Source organism: Caenorhabditis elegans, chromosome V, assembly GCF_000002985.6.
Source record: "Caenorhabditis elegans chromosome V".
In the NCBI taxonomy this organism is placed as follows: Eukaryota; Metazoa; Nematoda; class Chromadorea; order Rhabditida; family Rhabditidae; genus Caenorhabditis; species Caenorhabditis elegans.
This window is the reverse complement of record NC_003283.11, coordinates 9,935,499-9,959,384: the sequence shown is the minus strand read 5'-3', so window position 1 is coordinate 9,959,384 and position 23,886 is coordinate 9,935,499. Positions and strand designations below refer to the sequence as shown.

General features: G+C 34.6%; 7 protein-coding genes, 1 non-coding gene and 2 pseudogenes across 11 annotated transcripts; 6 read left to right on the top strand and 4 right to left on the bottom strand.

Annotated features, from left to right (window-relative positions):
- Window positions 1–1,053: 1,053 nt before the first annotated feature.
- Window positions 1,054–2,506, top strand: anmt-3 (Nicotinamide N-methyltransferase-like). Its single transcript, NM_073162.9, has 5 exons — window positions 1,054–1,108; window positions 1,203–1,490; window positions 1,569–1,730; window positions 1,828–1,905; window positions 1,954–2,506. The coding sequence occupies exons 1-5, from the start codon at window positions 1,085–1,087 to the stop codon at window positions 2,251–2,253; spliced, it is 852 nt and encodes a 283-aa protein (NP_505563.1). The 5' UTR covers window positions 1,054–1,084; the 3' UTR covers window positions 2,254–2,506.
- mam-5 (MAM domain-containing protein) lies at window positions 2,457–6,686 on the bottom strand. 2 transcript variants are annotated; one of them, NM_001269226.4, is made up of 9 exons: window positions 6,561–6,686; window positions 6,199–6,354; window positions 5,925–5,986; window positions 5,760–5,881; window positions 5,167–5,327; window positions 3,391–3,689; window positions 3,216–3,345; window positions 2,983–3,172; window positions 2,457–2,667 (listed from the first exon to the last, which is right to left on the bottom strand). In NM_001269226.4, the coding sequence occupies exons 1-9, from the start codon at window positions 6,613–6,615 to the stop codon at window positions 2,502–2,504; spliced, it is 1,341 nt and encodes a 446-aa protein (NP_001256155.1). In that variant the 5' UTR covers window positions 6,616–6,686; the 3' UTR covers window positions 2,457–2,501. The 2 variants fall into 2 exon arrangements, with proteins under 2 accessions (NP_001256155.1, NP_001256156.1); NM_001269227.4 differs by lacking the exons at window positions 2,457–2,667; window positions 2,983–3,172; window positions 3,216–3,345; window positions 3,391–3,689 and adding an exon at window positions 3,787–5,115 and having other exon boundaries at window positions 6,561–6,673.
- A 520-nt stretch (window positions 6,687–7,206) lies between these two features.
- Window positions 7,207–8,152, bottom strand: ttr-46 (Transthyretin-like protein 46). Its single transcript, NM_073160.7, has 4 exons — window positions 8,006–8,152; window positions 7,699–7,838; window positions 7,568–7,649; window positions 7,207–7,502 (listed from the first exon to the last, which is right to left on the bottom strand). The coding sequence occupies exons 1-4, from the start codon at window positions 8,148–8,150 to the stop codon at window positions 7,330–7,332; spliced, it is 540 nt and encodes a 179-aa protein (NP_505561.1). The 5' UTR covers window positions 8,151–8,152; the 3' UTR covers window positions 7,207–7,329.
- A 2,292-nt stretch (window positions 8,153–10,444) lies between these two features.
- nlp-58 (Neuropeptide-Like Protein) lies at window positions 10,445–13,064 on the top strand. Its single transcript, NM_001136435.3, has 3 exons — window positions 10,445–10,586; window positions 12,547–12,801; window positions 12,871–13,064. Exons 1-2 carry the CDS (start codon window positions 10,500–10,502, stop codon window positions 12,742–12,744), a joined length of 285 nt encoding a protein of 94 aa, NP_001129907.2. The 5' UTR covers window positions 10,445–10,499; the 3' UTR covers window positions 12,745–12,801; window positions 12,871–13,064.
- Window positions 13,065–13,489: 425 nt separating this feature from the next.
- Window positions 13,490–14,992, bottom strand: sre-28 (Serpentine Receptor, class E (Epsilon); the record flags this gene model as incomplete). The annotated part of the gene is made up of 5 exons (NM_073159.1): window positions 13,490–13,694; window positions 13,739–13,863; window positions 13,911–14,033; window positions 14,220–14,376; window positions 14,520–14,992. The coding sequence occupies 5 exons, from the start codon at window positions 14,990–14,992 to the stop codon at window positions 13,490–13,492; spliced, it is 1,083 nt and encodes a 360-aa protein (NP_505560.1).
- Window positions 14,993–15,772: 780 nt separating this feature from the next.
- fipr-12 (FIP (Fungus-Induced Protein) Related) lies at window positions 15,773–16,046 on the bottom strand (the record flags this gene model as incomplete). Its single annotated transcript, NM_001028942.1, has 2 exons — window positions 15,773–15,983; window positions 16,033–16,046. The coding sequence occupies 2 exons, from the start codon at window positions 16,044–16,046 to the stop codon at window positions 15,773–15,775; spliced, it is 225 nt and encodes a 74-aa protein (NP_001024113.1).
- A 339-nt stretch (window positions 16,047–16,385) lies between these two features.
- srj-34 lies at window positions 16,386–17,694 on the top strand (annotated as a pseudogene). Its single transcript has one exon. A coding segment is annotated over exon 1 (1,309 nt).
- Window positions 17,695–18,499: 805 nt separating this feature from the next.
- T07C12.4 lies at window positions 18,500–21,581 on the top strand (annotated as a pseudogene). The gene is made up of 5 exons: window positions 18,500–18,686; window positions 18,733–18,901; window positions 21,075–21,176; window positions 21,221–21,390; window positions 21,437–21,581. Coding segments are annotated over exons 1-5 (773 nt in total).
- Window positions 18,801–18,821, top strand: 21ur-13306. Its single transcript, NR_069238.1, has one exon.
- A 268-nt stretch (window positions 21,582–21,849) lies between the features above and the next one.
- Window positions 21,850–23,837, top strand: srj-33 (Serpentine Receptor, class J; the record flags this gene model as incomplete). Its single annotated transcript, NM_073156.1, has 6 exons — window positions 21,850–22,038; window positions 22,619–22,867; window positions 22,915–23,031; window positions 23,328–23,429; window positions 23,473–23,642; window positions 23,690–23,837. The coding sequence occupies 6 exons, from the start codon at window positions 21,850–21,852 to the stop codon at window positions 23,835–23,837; spliced, it is 975 nt and encodes a 324-aa protein (NP_505557.1).
- Between the last annotated feature and the right edge of the window lie 49 nt (window positions 23,838–23,886).

Here is a 23,886-nt window from a genome sequence, read left to right as displayed (position 1 = left end):
CTACTTTTCGAAATATTTGGGTCGGTACCATACCTATAAGAACGACGTACGAACTAATACGGTAAATATATTTTTGATAGACACTGAAATCTTGAACATCTTGTGAAAAATTGAATGACCTTTTAAGATAACATTTAACGTTTCCTCATTTTCTAAAAAGTTCATTCATTTCAAATTTCATCCTATAGGAATTCATATTTACACATTTTCATTACTGCGAGACTTATAAAATATAATAACTAGTTCAATTATTTAGGTTTTAATGATGAATAAACTTTTTTCAAAGATCACCATCCTTTACTTTTTCCTTATATCACGAAATCCTTCTCAGATTTCCAATAGTCACTGTTGACATCATGTTGCTATCTCATTAGAACACAAAATTGCCACATGACAACGACTTCTCATCATCGTAGATCTTTCAGTAATTTCGAAAGCGACCTTTGTGCTCTTTTCCGTGACGTCTCATCTTCGCCAATCGCTTCGAAGGGGAGAAAATAAAAAGATCGGAGTAATAGAATGGAGGAGAAAGAAGATCGAGAGAAAGCGGAGACACAAACAACAAATGACGCATTGGAGAAACGCGTTAAGATCGAGAGAAGATCTAGAGAGCTTGGTGGGACAAGTGTGCAAAAAATGAAAATGATTGCAAGCAGAGACGATTCTCGTCTCTATCTCTCCGCTCCCTCATTCCCGTACAGCAACCGCCCATTCGCCGATTAGTCGCCGAGATCCGAAGACCCGTAGTTTGTGTTAGACGTTTGTTGCCGAGATGCTGGCTCTTATTTATGAGGCAAACTTGACCCCCAACCAGAAGCTGACTAGTGATCATCGAATAATTTTTCACTCAGTATACAGTAACCTATTCCATTTTTAAGATTTTTTTGGACTTGAAGAGTTTAAAATTATTGGTTTTTAATATTCAACTTTCTATTAAACAAATCTCATTGTTTCTACGGCGGTTTCAGATAATAAAGTTTAAACATATTTTTACATGACGCTCATTGTTTTTCAATTACATTTTTCGAACAAAAATATATTGATGATTTTCAGGAATACTTTCAAAGTCTCTACAACTACAATAATGACGGTGAACATTGAAATCCAGGTAAACCTTATTGTTAGAAAATATCAACAACATCTTTCCTCTTTCTATCACAATCTCATTCAATGTTTCCAGTGTAATAGTATTGAACATTCAGACCAATGCGGCAAACGAATCATTGCCGATCATTCAAAACATCCCAACCGAAGTGGTTCGCGAGTTGGATGGGGAAAAGCTTCTGGATCGCACCACTTTTTTCACCGAATTCTCGACGAACGCCTATCTCGAGGATTTTTACACTAAAGTCGACGACCCGGCGATGCAGATGGTCCTCACTTTTCTGCCAAACATCGTCGCTCGCATCGGCAAAGTAGACAAGATGTTGGACTTCGGAGCCGGGCCGACTATCCACGTGGCTGCATGCTTCCGTGAAACGGCGAACGAGGTAAGAGAAAGATGATGAGTTGGAAGGGTGATCAAATTACAAACAGGAAAGATAGAAATAAAGAGTCACATGTTCCAGATCCACCTGGCTGATTATTTGCCACAAAACCGCGACGAGTTATACAGATGGGTGAACAATGAAAGCAAGTTTGACTGGACAATCCCATTGAGAATGATTTTAACGAGAGAAGGAAGAACCTGGGATAAGCTGTCAACTGTGGAACCTGAAACTAGAGACAAGGTATTCAACCAGATAAATAAGAGTGGAGCAAAAATTCAAATATAAAGGATTTAAAATAACGTTAGTTTGGAAATAAAAGTGACATTCTATTTTACAGATTGTTGATATTTACCACTGTGACGTTTTCCAAAACCCCTCTGTTGTTTGTCCAAAGGACATCTATGGACAGTTTGACGTGAGTTGAAAGAATTCTACCTATGTTAAAAGCTTTGTACTTTTCTAGGCAGTAGTTACCATCTTCTGTGTCGAATACTGTTGCAACACTCTCTCCGAGTACTATAATTCAATCAAAAACACCGCTGGAGCAGTGAAGCCTGGCGGCTACCTCATTTATGGTGGAATCTTTGAAGAGACATGGTGCAGCTTTGGTGGTCGTAAATTCACATGTCTCTACATAACCAAAGAAGTAATGCTCGATGCATTGGCTAAAGCTGATCTTTTCGTTGAGGAGAATGACCGTGGATGTGTTCTTTATGAAATCAATGGAATGTTCATGGTTTCCGCAAAGAAACGTGCAGCATAAACAAAACTCTCTACTGATTAAATGTCTATACACCCCCCTTGTTTGTAGTTTAATAAGTACTGTATTCATCTCATAACAACCCCCTATTCGCTTTTTCGTATTTCAAGAAGGGAGAGTTTTTGAACTCTCTAACAAACACCTACATGCACCAAATCACCCCCTTCCTTTTTGAGTATTTTATTTGGATTCTGTCTTTTTTTATTGATATAGGTTTAAATATTTATTTGGATTTTCAATGAATATTTTGTTCAACAAGACAAAGAACTTGTACCAAATCGATTCAAAAGCTGAATATTGTCCAAACCAATGACATAGTTGTTGTAAAGTCCTTCAACTACAAAATGTAAAACATGTTGTCCTGGATTGAGTTCGAAGTAATAATTCTTCCATTTTTGAGAGTTCACATCGATGTCTCTGAAAAATTGCAGTAAATATTAAACTGATACTGCATTGAAATACTCTTTTTTCATTATAATATGTAAACTTTACATGAAAACAAGAACGCCTATATGTATGAATTCAAAAGCCTACGCGTTTTTCGTGACTATTTACTAATGTACGTAAAAAATTTGACAATTTTTTTTTCAATTCTGAGCTGAACTTGAAAAAATATCCGAGCGTAAATCTTTAGACGACCCAGCTCAAATGGAATCTATGACTCTTTTTTTGAGGAAGCTCTTTCCAGTTAGGTAGATCATTATTAAAATCACGGCTTCAAAACCTACTCACTTTCCTTCTAAAACAACTGGACAATCTTCATTATCATCAATACAAACTCTGAATTGTCCTCGTATTCCTGCTTGATAGACAAAGAAATCAACTCTTGCCGGTTCTGTTATAGTAACTGGTTGATTTGTTGATAAAATAAAAGTGTCACCAGGAGTTGCTGTTGTTCCACCGGCATAAAGAAAATATCCTCCTGGAATGAAATTAAAGTTTTAAATATACTAATGATCTGAAACCTTTGGAAAGATCAGATGGAATTCCTGTCAATGAGTTCAAGACACTGCGATTGGAAAGTGCCCACTTTTTCAATAAGCTTCCATCTTCTGCGCTGACATTTGTTGAGCTTGTCAAATAGTTGCACAATGTCTGAAATACAATAATGACATTAATTTCAATCAACTATGTGCCTACATTATCATCAAAATTACAATCCACATTTGAGCATATTGAAGCAAACATTGGACCAGTCCTTGGACCTCTTAAATCGTTGCTTTTTCGCTTCTCATCTTTCATGGGATTCGTAATTTTTTGGCTTGTTGGGGCTCCATAATGAACTGCTCGAGTTGGAATAGGAACTGATACACTCTCAAATTGATTGATTGTCACATCATTTCCATCGAAATCCAGTAACTGGGTTGGTGATCTTCCTGGAAGACCAACTTCATCGAATGTTCCTCCAGCACCTTCCGATGCTCCACCACTGGTAGATTCTGCAAATGTTAGTAAATAGGAATTTGGATTAGTAGAAGATTTGATATACTCAAAGGATTAAACCATATAAATAACATAAGAGAAGGTTCATGAGAAGAATCTTCATACCCGTAACAAAAAGTCATGAATATAATTGATAAAAATCAAAAATCAAAAACGGAATGTTTCGTAAATATCAATTCATTCTCTTTCTTGCAGCTTTTCTTTTCATCATCTCAGCCATCATTTTTCTTGTCACTTTCATTGGAACTATTGGTGGTGGCAGAAGCCTCACATCATTATTTTCCATTGGCAATCCCAATGTTCTTCTCATCAATCTCTCCATAAATTGCGTTTTCAATCGACCAAATCCACCAGGTTTTCGAATATCTGACAAATCCATTCCTTTAGTCAATCCATCTAAATCTGGAATATTTCTCAATGATGTCAGATCTTGTACAGCTCCAGATGGTAAGAGTTTAGCTATATCAGCTAACTTTCCTGCTACCTCTGCTTCACCAGAAGATGGTTGTTTGAAAATTATCAGTTCGGTGGATGATGGAGGTAGGGTGGATGGAGTTGTTGTGCTTACTTTGAAAAGATTCTTGTGATATTCTTCGATATTTTCAACAGGTGTAGATGGTGTTGATGACGGAATCTTTTTAATCGGATTAATATTTATTTTCTTCTTATTCATCAAGTTGGGGGGATATATTGATCCTTCTGGGAACTTGTTTGGTAGCCCAAAACTATTTGTGTTGTCTGTATTTCGAGCAATAGGAGGGTGAGTTGTAGTCAAATATGGCGAGCTTTCTTCCCATAATCCGAACTTTTTGGCAAGATCTACTAACGTTTTCTGGTTTTCTTGATCATTATCAGTGACTAATGTTGGTTGATTGGTGTTGTAGAAATGAGAAGAAGCCACTGGACTTCTTCTCACATCAATTGGAGCTGGATTTGATGGTAGTGTCCCAGGCGGTAAAATATTCTCAGATGGAGAAGATCTCGGATCCAATGCAGTTAAAGATCTAACTAGAGTTGGGATATACGGAATAACTGGAGCTGTTTGCTTCAAGAAATTGACAAAATTAGCAAATTGCTGCTCATTTGATATTGTCGAAGTTTGATTAGAAGATGAAGTTTGTGTAGTTGTCGGCGGAGTCGTTGTTGTACTTGGTTCGCTACTTGTTGTAGTAGTTAAAACTTGTGCTGTAGTAGTTGGGGCAGTTGTACTACTCAAAATTGATATCTTAGCTTCAAGTTCTAAGGGAATATCAGTTGTAGTTGTAGTTGTTGAAGTACTACTAGCAATTGAAGTATTCAATTTATCTGCACCATCCTGAGCGACAATTAGCATCAACTCTCCGTTGTATAAATTAGAAGATCGGTAAGATTGCCAATCGTGGTAACCAATTCGTCGAATTTCACGTCGATTACGACCGTACCCTAAATAGTGGGCAACAGAAAAATCAATAAATTAAACATTCAGATACTAACCGCAAAGTGTTGCCTCGAATACAATATTATCCAGAGCAATGACCGAGCTTGGTGGAGAATATATAGTTTTGAAAACAATTTCGAAGGGTTGAGCAATTGGGGGAAGTTCAACGGCACGGAATATCCATTGTTTCCCAAAGGTGGAAACTCCATCGTAGCATCTAAATAATTATGAATTAACCGTAAAATATTATCAATTTACTATACTTTTTACTATAGTTACTATACTTACTATTTTACTACTGATTTACTACTAACTACTACTAGCTACTAATAATTTACTAATCTGCTATACGCTGTTCTTTAGGTGAACTGTTGCAATGATCAAAAGATGAAGATATTTTAACACTTATTATTAGCACTGTCTACTTTATTTTTAGATTCAGTTCAATCAAATAGAAAAGATACTTTTTGGTAAATACTCCAACAAAAAATAACGAAATTTGTGATAGCACATGACAGAAAACCAAGAAAACAAACAAAAAATGATCTAGTCTATTACATATTTTGAATCCAATACAAAGTTTATAGTGCACAGAACTGATGAAACTTCGGAGTTATTTCAAATTAAAAGTAAAACAATTGGTTCTCACCTCATCTGGCTCAAGTCTTTATTTCCTGGAGGCTGACGGATACAAACTTCTAGTTGTGAATCCAAACCAGTTTTGTAATACCAGTATTTTAAACTTGCACCTCCAAGTTGACAGGTTATTACCTAAAACGCTATAGCTTTTTGGAAAATATATCACAAAATATACCTCGGAAACGAGAAGAGCCATCATTCGTCCCATCAATCCCGCAGTAAATGCAAATGGTTTCGCTGAAATTGTCTTAATTGCCAATGTTAATTTTATGATCCTGATGAGAAATCACTTTTTAAAAAAAAGAAGTAAAATCAGAATTAGTAAAGGAAGACTTTCGTGTAATTCATTAATATCTAATTCTTGAGCTCAATTTTTTGCAATGAATGACAATTCTTAGAAGGTAATCTTTTCTAGAAGACAAATATCATGAGAAAGTATGAAGACTTACGATTATTTTCATCAATGGGCATTATTCGGTTTTGAGCATCGGCTTCAAGAAGCGAAGTCGTTTCAAAATGTCCACCAACATCGGATGAGTTTCTCCAACGACAAGTTGTCGTAAAGTCACAATTCAAGTCAGAAGAGGATGAGATTTCAGTGTAAACTGAAAAAAAAAAACTATGATGGTCATTTATGCTACGAATTTTTAGTCTTGCATACCATGGCTCTACGTCATTTTGAGAATATTTTTTCTGTGGAAAATATTTGATAAAATTAAAGAAAATATTCAACCGAGAACTGTCAAAGTAGATCAATTGGAAATGCAAGAATAAAAGAAAGATTACGGTTTATATTAATTCACAAAAGTACCTGGATATATCAGAAACAATAACAATAATATCCATTTCACATTTAAAAGATCCATACCCAAGTAGCTGGTATGAGAGAGGTAGTAGAATATTAGCTGAAGCTGGCCGGACAAAAGATCGGTGACCTATAAGAAAGTGGACAAACTGGAATCGCATCGCTGTCTCGTGGACTCTAATTACCCGTTGGAAACGAACAGTAAGAGAAAGTTGAGCGATGAGCGGAGAAAGAAAGGTAATTGAGAGAATATGGTGACAGAAAGACAATTGAAAGGATATTGGTAGGTGAAAGGGGATATGACAATTTCACAGAAATACAATGTTTCGGGAAGAAAGAGGAGGTTGCGTGAAGTGTGAAATCTGCATGCGAGGACTTGTCATGAAATGCATAGGATACTGCAATAAGTTCAAATTGAAATCTGTATCTTAAATTCAATAAAAATATCATTATTAATTTTCCAATAAAAATGTATGTTTCATTTTTGTAGTCGTTGAACTTGGTTAAAAATACATTGGCTAACGATTCACAAATTCCTTTTACAGTTTTCGAAATGTACTTTTCATAGAAATATTCAAAAGCAATAACCCCCATCCAGCTTGCAAATACAATGTTATCTATCTTTCTATTATAATAATCTTATCCACTTTTATAAAACAATAATTTTATTATCATAATATCATATTGTTTTCAGTTAAAGAAAATAAATGAAGCCCAATGATTTTCAGATATTATCTGAAACCCTTGTGTGCAGTATTGAGAAAATGATTAATGTCTAGAAAGTTTCCACAGTCTTTTCTTTATCTTCTGATTCTTCACTGCTTTTGCTTTGATCCTTCTCAGAGTTATCTGGATCCATATAATCGGCATTGAAACCCCCTCGGCGACGTCTGGATACAAGAAGCTCACGCTCTTCCTTAGCAAAAACTGTTTCGAGGTTGAGCACTCCTGAAGAAAGTGAATGACGCATGTGAAATCACTCAACCATATTGCTTTCTGACACTTTCACTCACCGATGTCAAACGTTTTCTTGGCCACTTTTCCGCTAGTGATGTAGCTTTTCGGAAGTGCGAGTTTGACCTTGCGAGCACCTGGCTGCAACAACATTCAAAGTTATTTTTGCTCAAAAACTTCAAACACCCACCTTGAGCTTCGAATCATCACATTTGTGGTACACTTTGAATACTGGATCAATTGGAGTCAACTCAGCAGTACCTCCTTGAAGACTAAATTCACCATTAGCATCGGTATAACCTTGGTCAAGGAGATCATCCGGGTCTGGTCCTGAAATAGAATTGATTGACCATAAAATATTCGACGGAATGGTTCTTCTCTAACTAAATTTTGATACTGAAAGAGTCAATCAACAAGTAACTTTGGATAGTTTGATAGCACTTTCAAGAAAAACCACAATTGTCGTACATTAAGGAAAACGATTAAAAATGCCTTACCAGTATCCTCTTCCCATAACTTGACACGAACATTGGCTGCTGGTCCATTCCCACACAGAAGGCGTCCCTTTACTGCAATCGACTGATCACGCATGGCTGCGGTAAGCCCGAGAAGGGCAATCAGTAAGACGAACAACTTGTTCATCCCTGAAACAGTGAAAATTAGAAAATTGAATTTATAAGGCAAGAAATCAACGAGAAGGAAAATAATAATGCTTTTGAAGTTTTGGAAGTTTTTGAGCGATGTTGACGACTGGGCTCTTATCATAGATGGACAATAAGTCTTATCAAAATTGAATTTAATGTACGAAAAATCGGAGTCTCGGTTTGTCTGTTTTATTATGTTTTTTTCCTCTCCGCCCATCAACCATTTTCTCAAAAGATCATTGGGTACTCACAGGGACACATTACTCGGGAATGTATTAGACAACAGTTGCTGTGTTTTGATGAGTCATTTCAGTAAAAGTCAGTGTAATCTCAAAGTATAATAAAATCAAATAAAGTTAATCCAATATTCTTAGTTAAAAAAATAGCAGTGAATTAGAATTAATATTTCCGCTTTTGACATTCCGTCGTTGCCGTTTTTCCTTGAAAATATTCATTTAGTGAAATCAATCAGTGCTGTGTTGTTTTTGGTTTTATCATAGTTTGAGACTGAATTTTGATTACTGAAAGTGCTTAACATAAAACAAAATATTTTCAAAAAGATGAACAGTATTTTATTGGCTTCGTTATTAGTAATGATATCATTCTCTCTGTATTGGTCTATGGAAATGCAGGGTTTGATTCTTATAAAATAAATTCTTCAAATTTCACACTGAACATTACGGCTCATAAAATTTCAGTTATTCGTTGGGACTGCTGAATTAACAAAAATTGAGCCAATTCTAAAAGTTGCTCATAATTTTAATGTTTCGGGGGAAGTGAGTCTAACTTTATATTGTCTAAAGATTTGTCAAACATCTTGAAAATTACAAGGTCTCCGAAAAAACTTTTCAATAATTTCCGGATTTTAAATAAATTTCAAGAAATGAAGATAACTAAATATTTTTGTTCAGCAGTCTAGATGACGTGAGGACAGGAAATGAAAACATTTATACCTTTTTAAAAGTGCAAAAAGATTTATGGTCGTTGAACCTTTTAGTCTGGTTCCAGTGTTTAGCTTTCAAAAAATGTCAAATTTCAAATATGAAACCTAGGTGAGCTAAAATTCAACTATTCCGAAAACACACCAACTTTCATTCATAGACAATAAAATGAATACGAAGGATTAAGCAATCAATCAACAACCACTGTGCTCAAATCATTCTCAAAATTTTAAGTGCTCGCTAAGACACATTGGAAAAATTCAAATCCTTAGAAAAAACAAACGAAAAAGGGAAATAAAACCCATGAAAACAGAACGAGAACTAAATAATTTTGAATTCCTGTCTGAAAATGGTGTACGGTGGTAAAAAAATTTAGGTTGGCACATCATTGCCTTCCTGCTTACTACTCTAGTGCCTGCCTCGTGCCTACGAGTACCTACTGCCAAAGCACTAAAGCGCAATCAAATACGGAAAATACGAAGGTAGTCAAGCAGGTAAGCAGAGGACAGGTACCTATTCAGGATGGCGTGACTACTTATTATCAACCATGGAAATCGTTGTAATTTCTTAGTTTAGTAGGATAGATATTTCATTTTCTCTTTTCGGTTCAAGTTCTTCAGGATTTCTATATCATCATTGTGCCAATTTCCTTTATTTTTATTCCAAGTAACATTTTATTATTTAAAAGATCATCGGCATTCAAAAAAACAAAAATAAATATAGTTTTTCTCGCGGGGATGCCCCATCCATAAGTGCTCGTCGGTTTGCCGCAACTTCTCAATCAACTTATCAAGGCCAAGTTGGTTAAAGTTGGGTATGGCCAAAAATTCACTTTCAAAAACCGCCGAAATTTGACTGAACTTGGTTAAGAAATTTCTTGTACGTTGAGGTGTTGCGATGTGTTGTCGAGTGCGCGCCCGTTTCAGAGAACTCATCAATTAAATTATCTTAATTCAAATAACTAAGAAGTTACTATCACATTTTTATATTAGTTTTTTCAAATTGTGATGGTCACTTTAAAGCATTGACAGACACATTTTCCTTAGCTCTACTATAAGAGATTTTATAAAAACAAAGATTATTCTTAAATCTTAGATAAAAATTTTGAAGGTAACTGTTGTGTATGTTCCTTGACGTCAGTATAAAGATCAAATTAGGAAGTGTGCCCATCGGAAACAACAAATGATAATTAATGCTATGATATCAAACCTTTTAGCCTTTCATTCACCTCCTTCATTCAAGTAATCCCAAGTTCTTCCTGGCCTTTTTAAGCCTCGCCCCTAAAAAACTGCTCGCAGAAAGTGGGCGGGGCTATGTTGATGAAGAATAGAGTCTCCTTCTCCTACTTCTCACTTTTTGTGGACGTCGTCTTTTCCTCCGACGCCTTCTTCCATTCATCTGCCGTCATGATCTCCAAATGTTCTGTGATGGGTCTTCTTCTGTTATTGTTCGTACACATCACCACAGCACAATTCGAAACACACTTTGACGATGTAAGTTATTTGAATGATTTGGCCTAGAAGTTGAGAAGTCCTTCGGGATTTACTGTAACATTCGCAAAAAAACTTGCCGACAAACACTCAATCTTTTCTATTTTTTCTTATATTCTCGAAAAAAAAGTGCGTACATTGAAAATGAAAAAGCATTTATCAAATCCGAAACGAATCGGGCGATGATGGACGATGGCTGAACGATGTAGTCATAGGAAAGTCTAATAACTTAAAATATTTTTAGAGATCATATAAAAGTGATCAATGGAACATTGAAAGAAAAAATCACAAAAGAAACGCTAGAAAATAGATTTCTGAATGATAGCAAATTTTGCAGTATGTAAATTGAAAATATCACTAATTAAGATATTTCCTATTTCATTACAATATGAAATTCAATTGATTCAACTTATATATAATTTGACTTTTTTCAAAAAGTGGAAACATAAAAATTAAAACAAAAATGTTAAATTTAAATAAAAAATGCTCATCAAATTTAAAACCTCAAATGCAAGCTTGCACATTACGTGATTCATAACTTTTCACTTAATAGTCTCCTAGGAGATACTAGAACTCGAATAGTTAACTAAACTTTTCTTTTTGTTTTGAGAATGTCTGTAACTCTGATTCTGGAAAATAACAAGTGAATAATTTAATAAAACTGCAATTCAATTTGTCAGATTTTTACAGGCTCAGTCAATTTGTTAGGTGTATTCAAACGTTTTTTTCTCAGAAAATTGAGTACCATGAAATTTTATTTTCTAATGGCTATAAAGTAAATATGTAGTGCAAATTATGAAAATCAAACCAATCCTTGTAGTTCAATTAAATCGACATCCTAGGCATAAAGCACATATTACAAACATTATCAGTATTCTTTGTTCTTTTGTTTAAAAAGGTCTCACACTGCCGGGTTTCCCTAATTTCCTTTTTCTTCATTTCCTTATTTTATCTTAATGGTCTACATGTCTGAAAAAAACATCCTGTTAGTCATAAAACGTGATTATTTTGAAGGGTTTCTTTCAATTCGTCAGTTGAATTTCTGACCTCTTTGAAATAAAATAAATAAAATATAGGACCAGTTTGCAGAGAGAGTTTAATTAAAATTTCAATTATCAATACTATATAAGTATAATTGCATTGTAATTTGTTTATTGCATTGTTCATTGCATGTTTTCCTAAACTATCAAAACTTCAATTTTGCATTCAAGCATTGAAAACATCAAATTATGAATTATTCATGACTCTATAATAACTTAAAGTCTAACTTTTTTAATTCATACTCCCAGACACCACCTTCAATAATATTCAATAAGTTGAAAGATTTGATTTTCCATTCTCCTCCTATTTATTGTATTTGCTTCTTGATATTCTCCTGAGGGACCAAAAAATTAGATAAAGTGCTACTGACTTTTGTAGGTGCACACAAGCGGAACCGGAAATTTCCTTCAACCCGGTTTACGCTCCAATTGTGAAATGTATAAATTTCGTTTTTCTGCTTTGAAGCACTTTAGGATTTGGGGGCGGTTTGGAGCTTTTTCGGGAATGAGGGAGGTCTAGAAAAACCTTCGTCAATATAGGAAATTGAAAATTTTTGAAAAAATGCAGCAAGAATTCAATATTATGAAAAATTACATGCAATGTAATTCATTACTTGTTGATTCTTTTTATTAAAAAAACTCTAAAAATATGATTTGACAAAAACGTTTTCCTATTTACGTTTTCTTCTGAACCTTATTGCAACAAATAAGAATAAAAATGATTTCATTTTTACTTCCGGATCAGAAATTTATCAGATAACATAACTTATTTGAACATTTTCAAAGTAAAATTAACTTCGGAGGTGATGTTTTTAGCATTTCTTCTCCTTGCCAACTTTTAATAGTAAACTTTTAGCGCACGCGTAAAGTCAAAAAGTAAATCTAGTGAAGCAGTAATAAACTGTATAGTATCCAAATTACAGGCACAAGTATACTGGCCTTCTCAATACAAACGAAGTGGACCATCATCAGCTTCTGAAGGTGAAGCTTACGCATTCCCGGGCCTTCGTGGTTTACGCGGAAAGAGGGATCCAACTTATCACAAACGAGTGCCAATGATGTCTTTGAAAGGACTTCGGGGTAAACGTGCACGTATCTTTGATGGACAAGAGGAACAATAAAAATAAATAGAACAATATCAACCAGCAAAGGAGGAATTTCTGTATTTTGTGCTTGTGGTAAGTTTGAAATTGTATTGTTTGTTCGTATTGTTATACTTTTTAAGATAAAATAATTTCAATTTTCAGATTAACTTACCATCACGTTGAAATGTGTGCTCTGATTCCAACCGGCTCTTAAATTTTTTTTATTGTCTCCCGTACTCTTTTCGTTTTTTTTCTAGTTTGAATGATTGCATTCTTGTATCATTCTCATCATGACCCAATCATTCACAAAAATTCTTTATTTCATAACTCTGAAAATGAAGTCATCTGAGTTGTTGTTTGATGTTTCAAGTACTTCTTCAAAAGCACCATTTATGCAAATTGTTCCTGTTTAGTCGGCTTGGGAAGACAAAGGAGAAAAATAAGGTGACGGGAAAAAGTGTCCTTTATTGACATTTTAGAAGGGAGCTTTTTATAGTTTTTTTTTGGTTGTTTACTTGTCAACCAAACATGAAATTGATGGATGGTGTAGTGAAGTTTACATGTTTTTTGTCGCCGGTGAATACATTTATATAACTTTGGTGTGCACCCATCTGTTATGATATGAAGTACAGTACAGTGCTCGCAACAAATAAAATCACAAAATTATATTCGTGTTTAATTGTTCTTTAAAATTGGTATTCATTAAACAAGTGTATTTCTACTTTCATTTACACTTTGATGAATCGCTGGAAAAATTAAAAGAATAAATATTGATTAACATTTAAACCCAAGAGTCATTGAGCATTTTGAAGTAAGTTTGAGTTTCAATTTCAGTATTCTTTCTTGAATCCGCGATTGACAGAACTGTTGCTATCTTCACTTTTTTGGCAATTCCAAAATACCGACAACACGGAAAATATTTTGTAAATTCATTTCTCCACGCATGAGTGCTGTACATTGTGACTGTGCATATAAGGAATGGATTTCTGAAAAAATTAAAGGTGGATGTATTGTAATATAAAAATCTCACAGGTAAATGCAGTTTTCAACAAAATGACATAAAAATGGTGGAACCACTTCAAGAATGAGCGCAATAATCCCAACACCACAAACAACTACAGTCACAATAACTGATATAACCAATCTCCTGCCAACCTGAAAAGAAGATTATAACTGATTTCAAAAATGAAATTTGAATTTACTCGTAGAGCACGTAAATTCTCCTTCACTTGAAATCTTTGGGAAATAGTGAAGAACTTTTTTCGTCTCGGGCTTTCCATTTCACATTGCCAGTCGTTATTTATTTTCTTGATGACAAGATGAAGCTGGAAATAGTAGCCAGAATTTGTTGAAATGTTATCTACTCAATCTTTTTTTATTTTATTTTCTTCTCTTTTAAAAAATACCATCAAACTATTGTAGAAGACAATTTTTAAAATACACGAATGCAGTTTTTTTAGCAAAAAGTATTCAAACTTTCCAACGTCAAAAATTACTCACTATCAACTTACAATTACTGATATTGCTCCAGTGAATATCCAAAAACCATTGAATGCGAGTATTCCAATTATTTCAAAAAGATTTCCCAATGCAACAGTAATTGAAAAAAATTGTGTTATTGCAATGAGTACAACAGGAATCCAAATTTGTGTACTTTTTTCGTAATTGCTGAAAAATTAGTTTCAAATCTCTTTTTCTGACAAATTAACGCTTTTCCGTGTGTGAAATTATTAAAAACGTTTTAGAATTATGTTAATTACTTGTTATAATTATAGAGTACATTAATTTACAATTTAATACTTGAAACTTACTCTATCAACATTGAAGCAAATATTCTTTCAATACAAATTGCAAGAATACCAAAAAGCATTGAAAATATGTAATGCCACTGAATAAAACCAGACAAAATCAACATTTCAAGTCCATTGATAGATTTGACAACTAACATTTTTTCAGTATCAGCTGTATATAAAGCAAAAAAATATATTTCATGATCGATAACTTTCAATATTTTTAAATTATACAGCATTACAATCATTTTCCCAATAATAGCCTCGTACCAAAGTCCAAACATTGGAATTGATAAAATTATAAAATTATAATGAAACAATTGTATTTTGAGGTACACTTTGAGGCAAACGCTGTTAATATAAAAAGCGAAAAAATAAAAAATAAGTTCAGTTATTGAAACTATAATTCTCACAATATCGGGTTCATTGTAAAGATAAACAGGTAACCAGAAATAAGAAGAATCCGTTGGAGTTTTCTCCAATTTTAAAATCATGTCTTGGGTTGAATAATGAACAAGAAAAACTTTATGAAGAATAAAGACAATCTTTGATTTTCACCTGCTCTCCTGTTTTTTTTTGGTATCAGAATTTTTGATGTGAATGCCAGCGGGACGATTTTTGAATTTCAGCAGAACGGAGCGATTTTATCACGTCATGATATGAAAACCCTCGGTCACCCTTATACAATAAATAAAGATTATTTCCTCGAAATTGTTCTCATTTTAAGTAAAGAAGCCCCTTTCAAGGTCATTGCTGGCAAGTTTCAGAAAGATCTAACTTGACAAATCAAAAATAAATTGTTGGCCGAGCTTTTACATTTTTTAGGCCACGTAGCTAAAGACGCTCTGTGAGTGTGTGAGCAAACTTTTACAAACCCATGTCATTTAAAAAAGTAGATTAAATAGCTAGGCATATTTTCGTCGAATTGAATAGCTGCAAAAAGTTAGGATTTTACGCAAGTTCTGTGATTTTTTGACTTCGAAAGTGGCAAAGACTTTTACTGAAAAAATTCAGATCGACTCTTTTCTTTGTTCGAAAAGCTCCTCTGTTGTTAATTTTCTGTTGAACCTATATAATATATGCAAATATTTCTCAAAAATTATAGATTTATATTCCATTAAGCAGGTGGTTCTCGCTGTTGATCAGTCAAAAAATGTTCAGATTTGTGACCTTTTACGGTTTCGTACTCAAACTATTATAAATTTTCATTTAAGAAGCAAACTAAAAATGTTGTTTATCCATTTATTGTGGTTGAAAGATAGAGAAACACAGAATTATTTGGTTTGCTGAGTTGGGCCAAATCCAGCTTCTCTCTTTCCATAATATCCATATTCCCCGTATCCATAAGCTCCACCATAGTATCCATTATATGCTCCGGGACCATATCCTCCATAGTATGTTGGGTAATATGAAGAGTAACCATAGTATTGAGCACTTGTTTCTTGAACAATTGAGCACATGGCAAAAGCCAATACACAGAGAAGGCTGAAAATTGGTTGCATTGAAAGTTATAAAATTATTGAAAACTACTTACAATTTAGCGTTCATTTTTAAAATAATCAGAAGAATAGACGAGTTCTTAATTTGAACAAAGGAGAACAGACCTTTTTATACTACTGCCTAACTATTTGCTTTAGTTTTACCATTTTTCGGGCAGAAAGTGTCAAAGTTGGTTGACTTACTGTTCAAGAATCAATTTACATTTAGATATTTGCAGCTCATAATCATTCAAATGAGTCAATGATGAGAACAAATTGGAATGGCAAAATGAAATAAAGTTCCGAAATTAATCAAACTTATTTTCCAACTTCAGGACTCTTGTGTTCTTGCCAACCTCGGCCTCCGGTAGAATTCTAGTTTATATTTAAATCTCTAGGGTCAGCTCACATGATTTTAAAACAGAAAACTAAAAACTATAGGTGTATTGTTTTCACATCATCATTTCTCATTTCATTCCATCATCAAAATGTACATAAACTGGGCTCATCACTATATTCCAAAAATCTTTGCTTCCTTTGCATTTATAATAAATCCAATTTTTGTGTATTTGCTGTTTACGGAAAAATCAAACAAGTTTGGCCATTATCGATATCTTCTGCTATTTTTTGCACTATTCAACATATTCTACTCCATTGTGACCATAGTCGTACCAATAGTAATGTCTTTTTTTCACAACTTCTTCCTTTGCTCTTCATAGTTCTTTCTAAGATCAATTTTCCCAAAAACTGAAAATCGTCAAAACTTCCAGGACATACACACCAGGGGTGTGCGGCAAATTTGCCGAATTTGCCGAATTTGCCGAGCACGGCAAATTTCAAAAAAGTAGATTTGCCGAATTTGCCGAGCTCGGCAAATTTCGAAATTTGCCGCACACGTCAAAAATTTGACAGTACAATTTTGACTAAAACTGTTGATTTTTTCGCCAAAAATTTAGTAAAATGACAACAAATTGAGTTATTTTGATGTTTAAGCAGACACACTACACCTAACTTGTTCAGAAACCAGAGGTGTGTTAAGAATTCAGTAGTTTTGATGCTCCAAAAAATATCAAAAAATATATAATTTTTCCGAGTTTGTTAAGCACGGCAAATTTGCCGAATTTGCCGAATTTGCCGAGCTCGGCAAATTTTGAGATTTGCCGCACACCCCTGCTTCATACCACAACAGATTGAACCAATTATCTTGTTTCTAGGAAGCATCAGACGACGTTATCATAAGATCTTGGATAGCAGTTGCAGGAATTTCATTATTTTCTATTGATTTATATGCAATCTTCGGCTTTTTGGTTAGTTAAATCCTGAAGTAATTTAATTCAATTCTGATTATTTAGACAATGAGCAAACTGACCGAAAACACGTTACATATGAGTAAAACCACAACAACCATTCAAAAAGCTCTTCTTAAAGCTTTAATTGTCCAGACAATTATACCGATTTTTGTCATTTTTTCCCCATGTATTCTTTGTTGGTTCAGTCCAATTTTCAACATTAATCTTGGAAGGTAAATCAAGATATCCGGATTCATTTGGCTATAATTTAAATATTACAGAGGATTTAACTATCTTGAAGTATTGGCACTTTCAGCATTTCCATTTTTTGATCCATTGGCCATTATTCTCTGTCTTCCTCCACTCCGGAAACGTGTTCTCTTCAAAAAATCAAAGACAAATATTACTAAAAATTGTGCTCTCAATTGATTTTTAACTGACGAAAACTTAATCAATGATTCCATTGTTAATCTTTTCTTGAAATTTCAAACTTAAAAATGGATACGTTCATCCAAGCAATTAATTTTATAACAAGTCTAGTCAGTTCCAGGCTCCGTTGGGGATTTATGAGTTTCAACTTTTACAAGATCTGGGATGTTCAGAAGACAACAATGAATTATGTATCTTCAGAAAATTCCTTCCCTTCGCAGGAAATAAACCCCCCCCCCCCCCCACATACATAGATACAAATTTAACAGAACATATTAGGGGTGTCAATAAGTTCCGGGTCAAAACTCGTAACTTTTTCCGTGGCTTGTATTTTTTTGATCTTCGAAAAAAATTTTTTTTTTGAACGAATATTTTTTTAAATATTTATTCTATTCTTACATTGTATACTTAATTTATCAAAATACACACATTAGTCTCAAAAAAAAAAAAAGAAGCGAGATCGGGCAGATGCCTGAAAAAAGTGACTCCGAGCTAGGATACATGGGGTGTTTTAATGTATTGTCAAATGAAAAACCATGTTTGATAACATAAATTCCCACATTTTCAGAAAAATTGATTTGCCACGAAAAAAATTATGAATTTTGAACCGGAACTTATTGACACCCCTAATAGGACCCACGGGGCCAATTAAGTTACGTTTGAATAAAATCGTTTTCTGTTTGTGGATTACTGCAATAACAAAACCGGATGCTATACTAAATTGAAACCTTTAAGGAAAATACTGAGAGCATATAAAAAGAAGCGAGTTCTTTTATTCTTACTTACCTGACAGTTTATCTCTGTAATGTATATTAACTGGGCTCATCATTACATTCCGAAATGTTTTGCATTTCTTGCTTTCATTGTAAATCCAATATTTGTTTTCTTGATATTCACAGAAAAAAAACAAATTTGGCAATTATCGTTACCTTTTGCTATATTTTGCAACATTAGACATTTGTTACTCAGTATTTACCGTAGTTGTACCAGTGGTGAGTAGGTAATTTAAATATTCTTAACTTAAATAATATTTTGTAGGACATTCACACATATCAATACTCTTTCACTATATTCATAAGTGATGGATGGTTTTACGAATCATCTACTCTTGGAATTGATATGATTGGTTCAAGAGTTGGCATGATTTCTGAATGTTATGCAGTACTTTTAAGTCATTTCATTTATCGATATCTTGTCATTCGAAACAGTTTTGTTACAAAAAATTTTAAAAAATATTTCCTATTGACCATTCTTCTGTTTTTATTTTATTTCACATTCTGGAAATTGGTAACAAAACTCGTGAAACTTCATTTTAAAAACAGTTTTCATTTATCACAAACATGTGCGTGGGTGAATCCGGAAATGAAATTTTGTTTACAAGGAAACTTTTTTGAAGTTTATGGAGAGAATACAATCAATGTCAATATGTTTGGAATGATTTATAATGTAAACTGCATAATATTATTTATTACTTACTTACTTACTTAGATACTTAGACGATCCGTTCTTCAGGAATTCGTGGTATTCCTGCGGATCACAGCAAGCCATTGTTTTCGGTCCTTGGCTATAGTGGACCAGGGGGTGATGACTTCTCCGTCTGCGTCACGAGTGGTGATCTCCTTTCGCAGCGAATCAGTCCATCGCATCGGCGGCCTTCCAACAGGCCTTTTCCATCCATATGGGCGCCATTCTGTCATCAACGTGGTCCATCTTCCGTCTTTCCTTCTCGCAACGTGTCCAGCCCATCCTAGCTTCCTCTTTTTCACGAAATTGAGCGGATCCCTGACTAGAGACAACGTACGAATGTCTTCTCGATGGAGATCTCGCTCTCGTTGTTGGGTGAGTGTTATCCCAACAAGCCGTCTTTCTAGGGAGGCATGTGTGATTCGTACTCGTTCGGATAGAGCTTTGGTGAATGTCCAGGCTTCTGAACCGTAGGTGAGAGCGGGAAGGACGATTGAATCGAATAGATTCGCACGAATCTTCTTGTCGGTGATGGAGTCGGTGGTGTTCTTGATTCCATTGAATGCAGCCCAGGCTGCTCGACGTCTTCGGTGGATTTCCGGCATCAAGTTGTTTTGGGCGTTGATTTGACGACCGAGGTAGATGTACTCGTCGACGTCGTCGAGCTGGGTGGTGGGGGAAGGGCTACCGAAGTAGACTTTACTGGGGTCAGCGAATCGGTTTCGCAAGACTTTCGTCTTCCCAGTATTGATCTCGAGACCTACTTCAGAGCATTTTTGTACGAGTTCTTGGAGCATTTTGCTTGCAGTATTCGGATGATTGGCGATGAGCACAATATCGTCAGCAAATCTAAGGTTCGTTAGATTTCTGCCATTCACTCTCATTCCAGGGATCGTATCGTAATCCTCAGCTTCTCCTTTCAATTCAATCCAGGAAAGCTTTCGGAAAACGTGTTCGAGGCAAGCGGAGAAGAGATTCGGAGAGATGGGATCTCCTTGTCGAACTCCTTTGGTCACTGGTACTGTGACTGGCCTGTGGAATGGGGCAAAATTTGTGGTACAATTTTTATAACACTCTTTCAGTAGATCAATATAGGCTCCATCTGCACCTTGCTCGTCGAGACTTTTCCAGATTGCCTGGTGTTCAACACTGTCAAATGCCTTCTTGAAATATATGAAGACAAGTGTCAGTGGGATCTGGTATTCTCTGCCGACTTCAAGAAGTCTTTGGAGCGAGTGGATGTGATCGATCGTAGAGAAAGATCGTCGGAATCCGGCCTGCTCGACAGGTTGAGCCTCATCAAGGGATCTTCGCATTCTATTCAGCAGACACTTAGTGAATACTTTGTAGAGTACGGGTAGTAGGCAGATGGGCCTATAGTTTTCCAAATTCTCACGGTCACCTTTCTTGAAGATGAGAGTGGTTTTGGGGGTTTTCCAGGGTTTCGGTACATTTCTGCTGTGGAGGTACCTGTTGAATCGATCCGTTATCAGGTCAATGACGTTATCGTGGCAAGATTTCAAGAAATCTGCACTGATTTTGTCTTGGCCTGCAGCTTTACCATTCGGGAAGGAACGGAGAACATGACGAATTTCTTCCGGGAGAAACGGCGGTGGAGTTGCCGTGGCGGGTATTGAAGATGCTTGAGAGTTGCTCACAGCGCTTTTGAAGAGCTCCGTGTAGAACTTCTCAATCTCCTGCTCCATTTTCACCCTGGAAGTGATTCTTTCACCAGTATAGGTTGATTTGAGGCATGGGATAACTGACTTATATCGAATAGATTCTGGAGAGAATACAATCAATGTCATTATGTTTGGAATGATTTATAATGTAAACTGCATAATATTATTTATTTGAAATTAAAAATAGATTAGATTGAATTTCCAAAGTATATGAATATATTTTTGTTTTTCTAGGAAATATCACAAGAAGTAATAACAAGATCATGGATTATTCTATTGGGGGCCACAACAATTTCCACAGTTTCAATAGCTTTGTACATTATAATTAGATATTTGGTATGTATTCTAACCAATTATTTTTCAATTGATATTATTTTCAGACTTTCCAAAAGATCAATGAGAATCATATACGAATAAGCAAAAATACAGCAAATCTACAGAGAGATCTTCTAAAATCACTGACTGTTCAGACTTTAATTCCAATTTGCGTCAGTTTTTCGCCTTGTCTACTGTGCTGGTATAGTCCAGTGTTTAACATTGATTTGGGAAGGTAATTCATTATTTTACGAGTTCATTAAAAATAATTAAAATTTTAGAGGATTAAACTATCTTGAAGTAATTGCTTTCTCAGCATTCCCATTTTGTGATCCAGTTGCTATTGTTCTTTGCCTTCCACCATTTCGGAAACGGATTTTATTTTCAACTCAAAATCGTAGCAGCTTGTCTGCTACTGTTGAATAAATTGTGTTCTGATGTAAAAAAAGTTATTATTCGTGGAATTCAATGAGTTGTTATGTGTTTAAAACTAAAACACTATAGTTTTGTCAAATAAACAAAAGAATGAACATTTCTAGAAGCTGATAGGTAAAAACTTTACTAGACATAACCGGAAATAATATAACATAAAACGGAAATTATGTAGAGTCTACGGTTACAAACTGTTATTTAGGTATTCTATTCAAGTATCACAGTTTTAGTTTTTTTTTCTAAATTGTTCGTTACTGATAAAATGTACATCAACTGGGCTCTGTACTATATTCCAAAAGTTTTCGCTTCTTTTTCGTATTTGGTGAACCCTATATTTTTATACTTGATTTTTACGGAAAAATCTAACAGATATGGTAACTATCGATTTCTTCTACTTTTCTTTGCCACCTTTAATGTTTGCTATTCATGTTTCACTGTTTTTGTTCCAGTTGTAAGTTTATTTATTTAAACAAAAATAAAATTCAATTCGTTTCAAATAGGACTGTATTGGGGGACACCCCCCTCGTCCCCCTGGTTTTTATACTGGAGCACTCGCAATTTAAAAATAAATTCTGATATCGAGAATCGATTGTACGTCCTCATATTATTTACCGTATATCCTCTATTAGTCTTGCATACAAGACTAATTTTCAATTGGTCCGTAGAGTTGCAAGACTAATTTTCGAAAGCACCATTATTTTGGAAATGTTACCAATTTTTGTTGAACACTTAACTTGATTCCGCTCAAACCATTAGAATTACTTTTTTTCTACAAATTTCAACAGCTATTTGAACACTTTCAAGTTTAATTTATTCAAAAAATGACAAATTTTTTGAAGTTTGCTCATAGTATGTACTGCTGGCCAGGCAAAATGAGGGGTGCAAGACTATCAGAGAATGCAATACTAATAGAGAGAATACGGTAGATTCACATTTGGGGTCTCTGTTTCTGGATAAGGGGCGCCGTAGTCGGCTCTCAAAAATCGAGGAAGACGAGATGGGACGTCCCTCATAACAACCCTAGTTTTAAGGATGTTCACACGTATCGGTATTGTTTCTATATGTTTATAAATGGTGGCTACTTCTTTGAATCATCAACTCTTGGACTAAATATGCTTATTGCAAGATGTGGAATGATTTCTGGAAGTTATGCAATTCTTTTAAGCCATTTCCTTTACCGATATCTTGTTGTTCGAAACGCTTTTATATCTGCACATTTTAAACTTTATATGCTCGGAACGGTCATGATGTTTATATTCTTTTTTGTATATTGGTACGGAGTGAGTGAATGCTTAGTTAATTTCCTGATCACAGGTTAACTTTTAAGGTTGGTATTAGATTTGCATTTGCTGATGAGGAAGTTAAAGCTTACATTGGCGAAAACTTTCTCCATGATTATGGAGAAAATTGCACAACAACCAACTTGGTCTCGTTGTTGTACAATGTAAGTCTGCCATTTGTTATAATTTCGATTCTCATTTTGACTATCGGCCGCAAGTGCAACAAGCCAAAAAAAACGCAGGCCTAACAATTTTGAAAAATTGCCAAAACATTATTCAAATAGAAGTTGTTGCCGAATGTCTACATTGAATTTATAGAATCTTTGGTTTTTTTGGATCCTGCCAACTTATTTAAAAAAAGTTTTTATGATCAGCCTGACTGTTCCAATAAAATCGAGATACTATAATATCTGATGACCAACATAACTATTCGAAAAACATCTAACTTCATAAAATTTAGGAAGCCTCACATAAAATTGTATCACGATCATGGTTCACACTTTGTGCGGTAACCGTCATTTCAACGTTATCGATAAGTTTATATATCGTTTTTGGTACTTTAGTAAGTATACTTGAACTTCTAAAATAAAGTTAAACCATTTTAGACAATGCGTAAGCTAAACGAAAATTCATTTCGAATGAGTGCAAGCACCACCAAGCTACAGAAAGCTTTACTAAAATCTCTAATTATTCAAACAATCATACCAATTTGTGTCAGTTATGCACCATGTGTACTCTGCTGGTACAGTCCAATTTTCAATATAAACTTGGGAAGGTACTCCTTATAATCTTCGGATCTAAGTAAAATTGTATTGATTTCAGAGGATTAAACTATCTCGAAGTAATTGCTCTCGCTGCATTTCCATTCTGCGATCCATTGGCAATTATACTTTGTCTTCCTGTTTTAAGAAATCGTATTCTTCATCACATCAGACCAGCAAAGAACTCTGTCCAAATTGAGCTTCCATAATTGTAAAAAAACATTTCCTCAAATATTTCGAACACCTAGCCAATAATAT

Excerpts from the sequence above, each read along its gene's own strand:
- anmt-3 (NM_073162.9), top strand. The coding sequence starts at position 1,085 with ATGACGGTGAACATTGAAATCCAG. Across the intron at positions 1,731-1,827 it reads AACCTGAAACTAGAGACAAG|ATTGTTGATATTTACCACTG; the intron begins GTATTCAACCAG and ends TCTATTTTACAG. Across the intron at positions 1,906-1,953 it reads ACATCTATGGACAGTTTGAC|GCAGTAGTTACCATCTTCTG; the intron begins GTGAGTTGAAAG and ends GTACTTTTCTAG.
- mam-5 (NM_001269227.4), bottom strand. The coding sequence starts at position 6,615 with ATGGATCTTTTAAATGTGAAATGGATATTATTGTTATTGTTTCTGATA. Across the intron at positions 5,987-6,198 it reads GCCCATTGATGAAAATAATC|CGAAACCATTTGCATTTACT; the intron begins GTAAGTCTTCAT and ends AGACAATTTCAG. Across the intron at positions 5,882-5,924 it reads TGGCTCTTCTCGTTTCCGAG|GTAATAACCTGTCAACTTGG; the intron begins GTATATTTTGTG and ends ATAGCGTTTTAG.
- ttr-46 (NM_073160.7), bottom strand. The coding sequence starts at position 8,150 with ATGAACAAGTTGTTCGTCTTACTGATTGCCCTTCTCGGGCTTACCGCA. Across the intron at positions 7,839-8,005 it reads GTTATGGGAAGAGGATACTG|GACCAGACCCGGATGATCTC; the intron begins GTAAGGCATTTT and ends ATTCTATTTCAG. Across the intron at positions 7,503-7,567 it reads CAAGAAAACGTTTGACATCG|GAGTGCTCAACCTCGAAACA; the intron begins GTGAGTGAAAGT and ends CACTTTCTTCAG.
- nlp-58 (NM_001136435.3), top strand. The coding sequence starts at position 10,500 with ATGATCTCCAAATGTTCTGTGATGGGTCTTCTTCTGTTATTGTTCGTA. Across the intron at positions 10,587-12,546 it reads TCGAAACACACTTTGACGAT|GCACAAGTATACTGGCCTTC; the intron begins GTAAGTTATTTG and ends TCCAAATTACAG.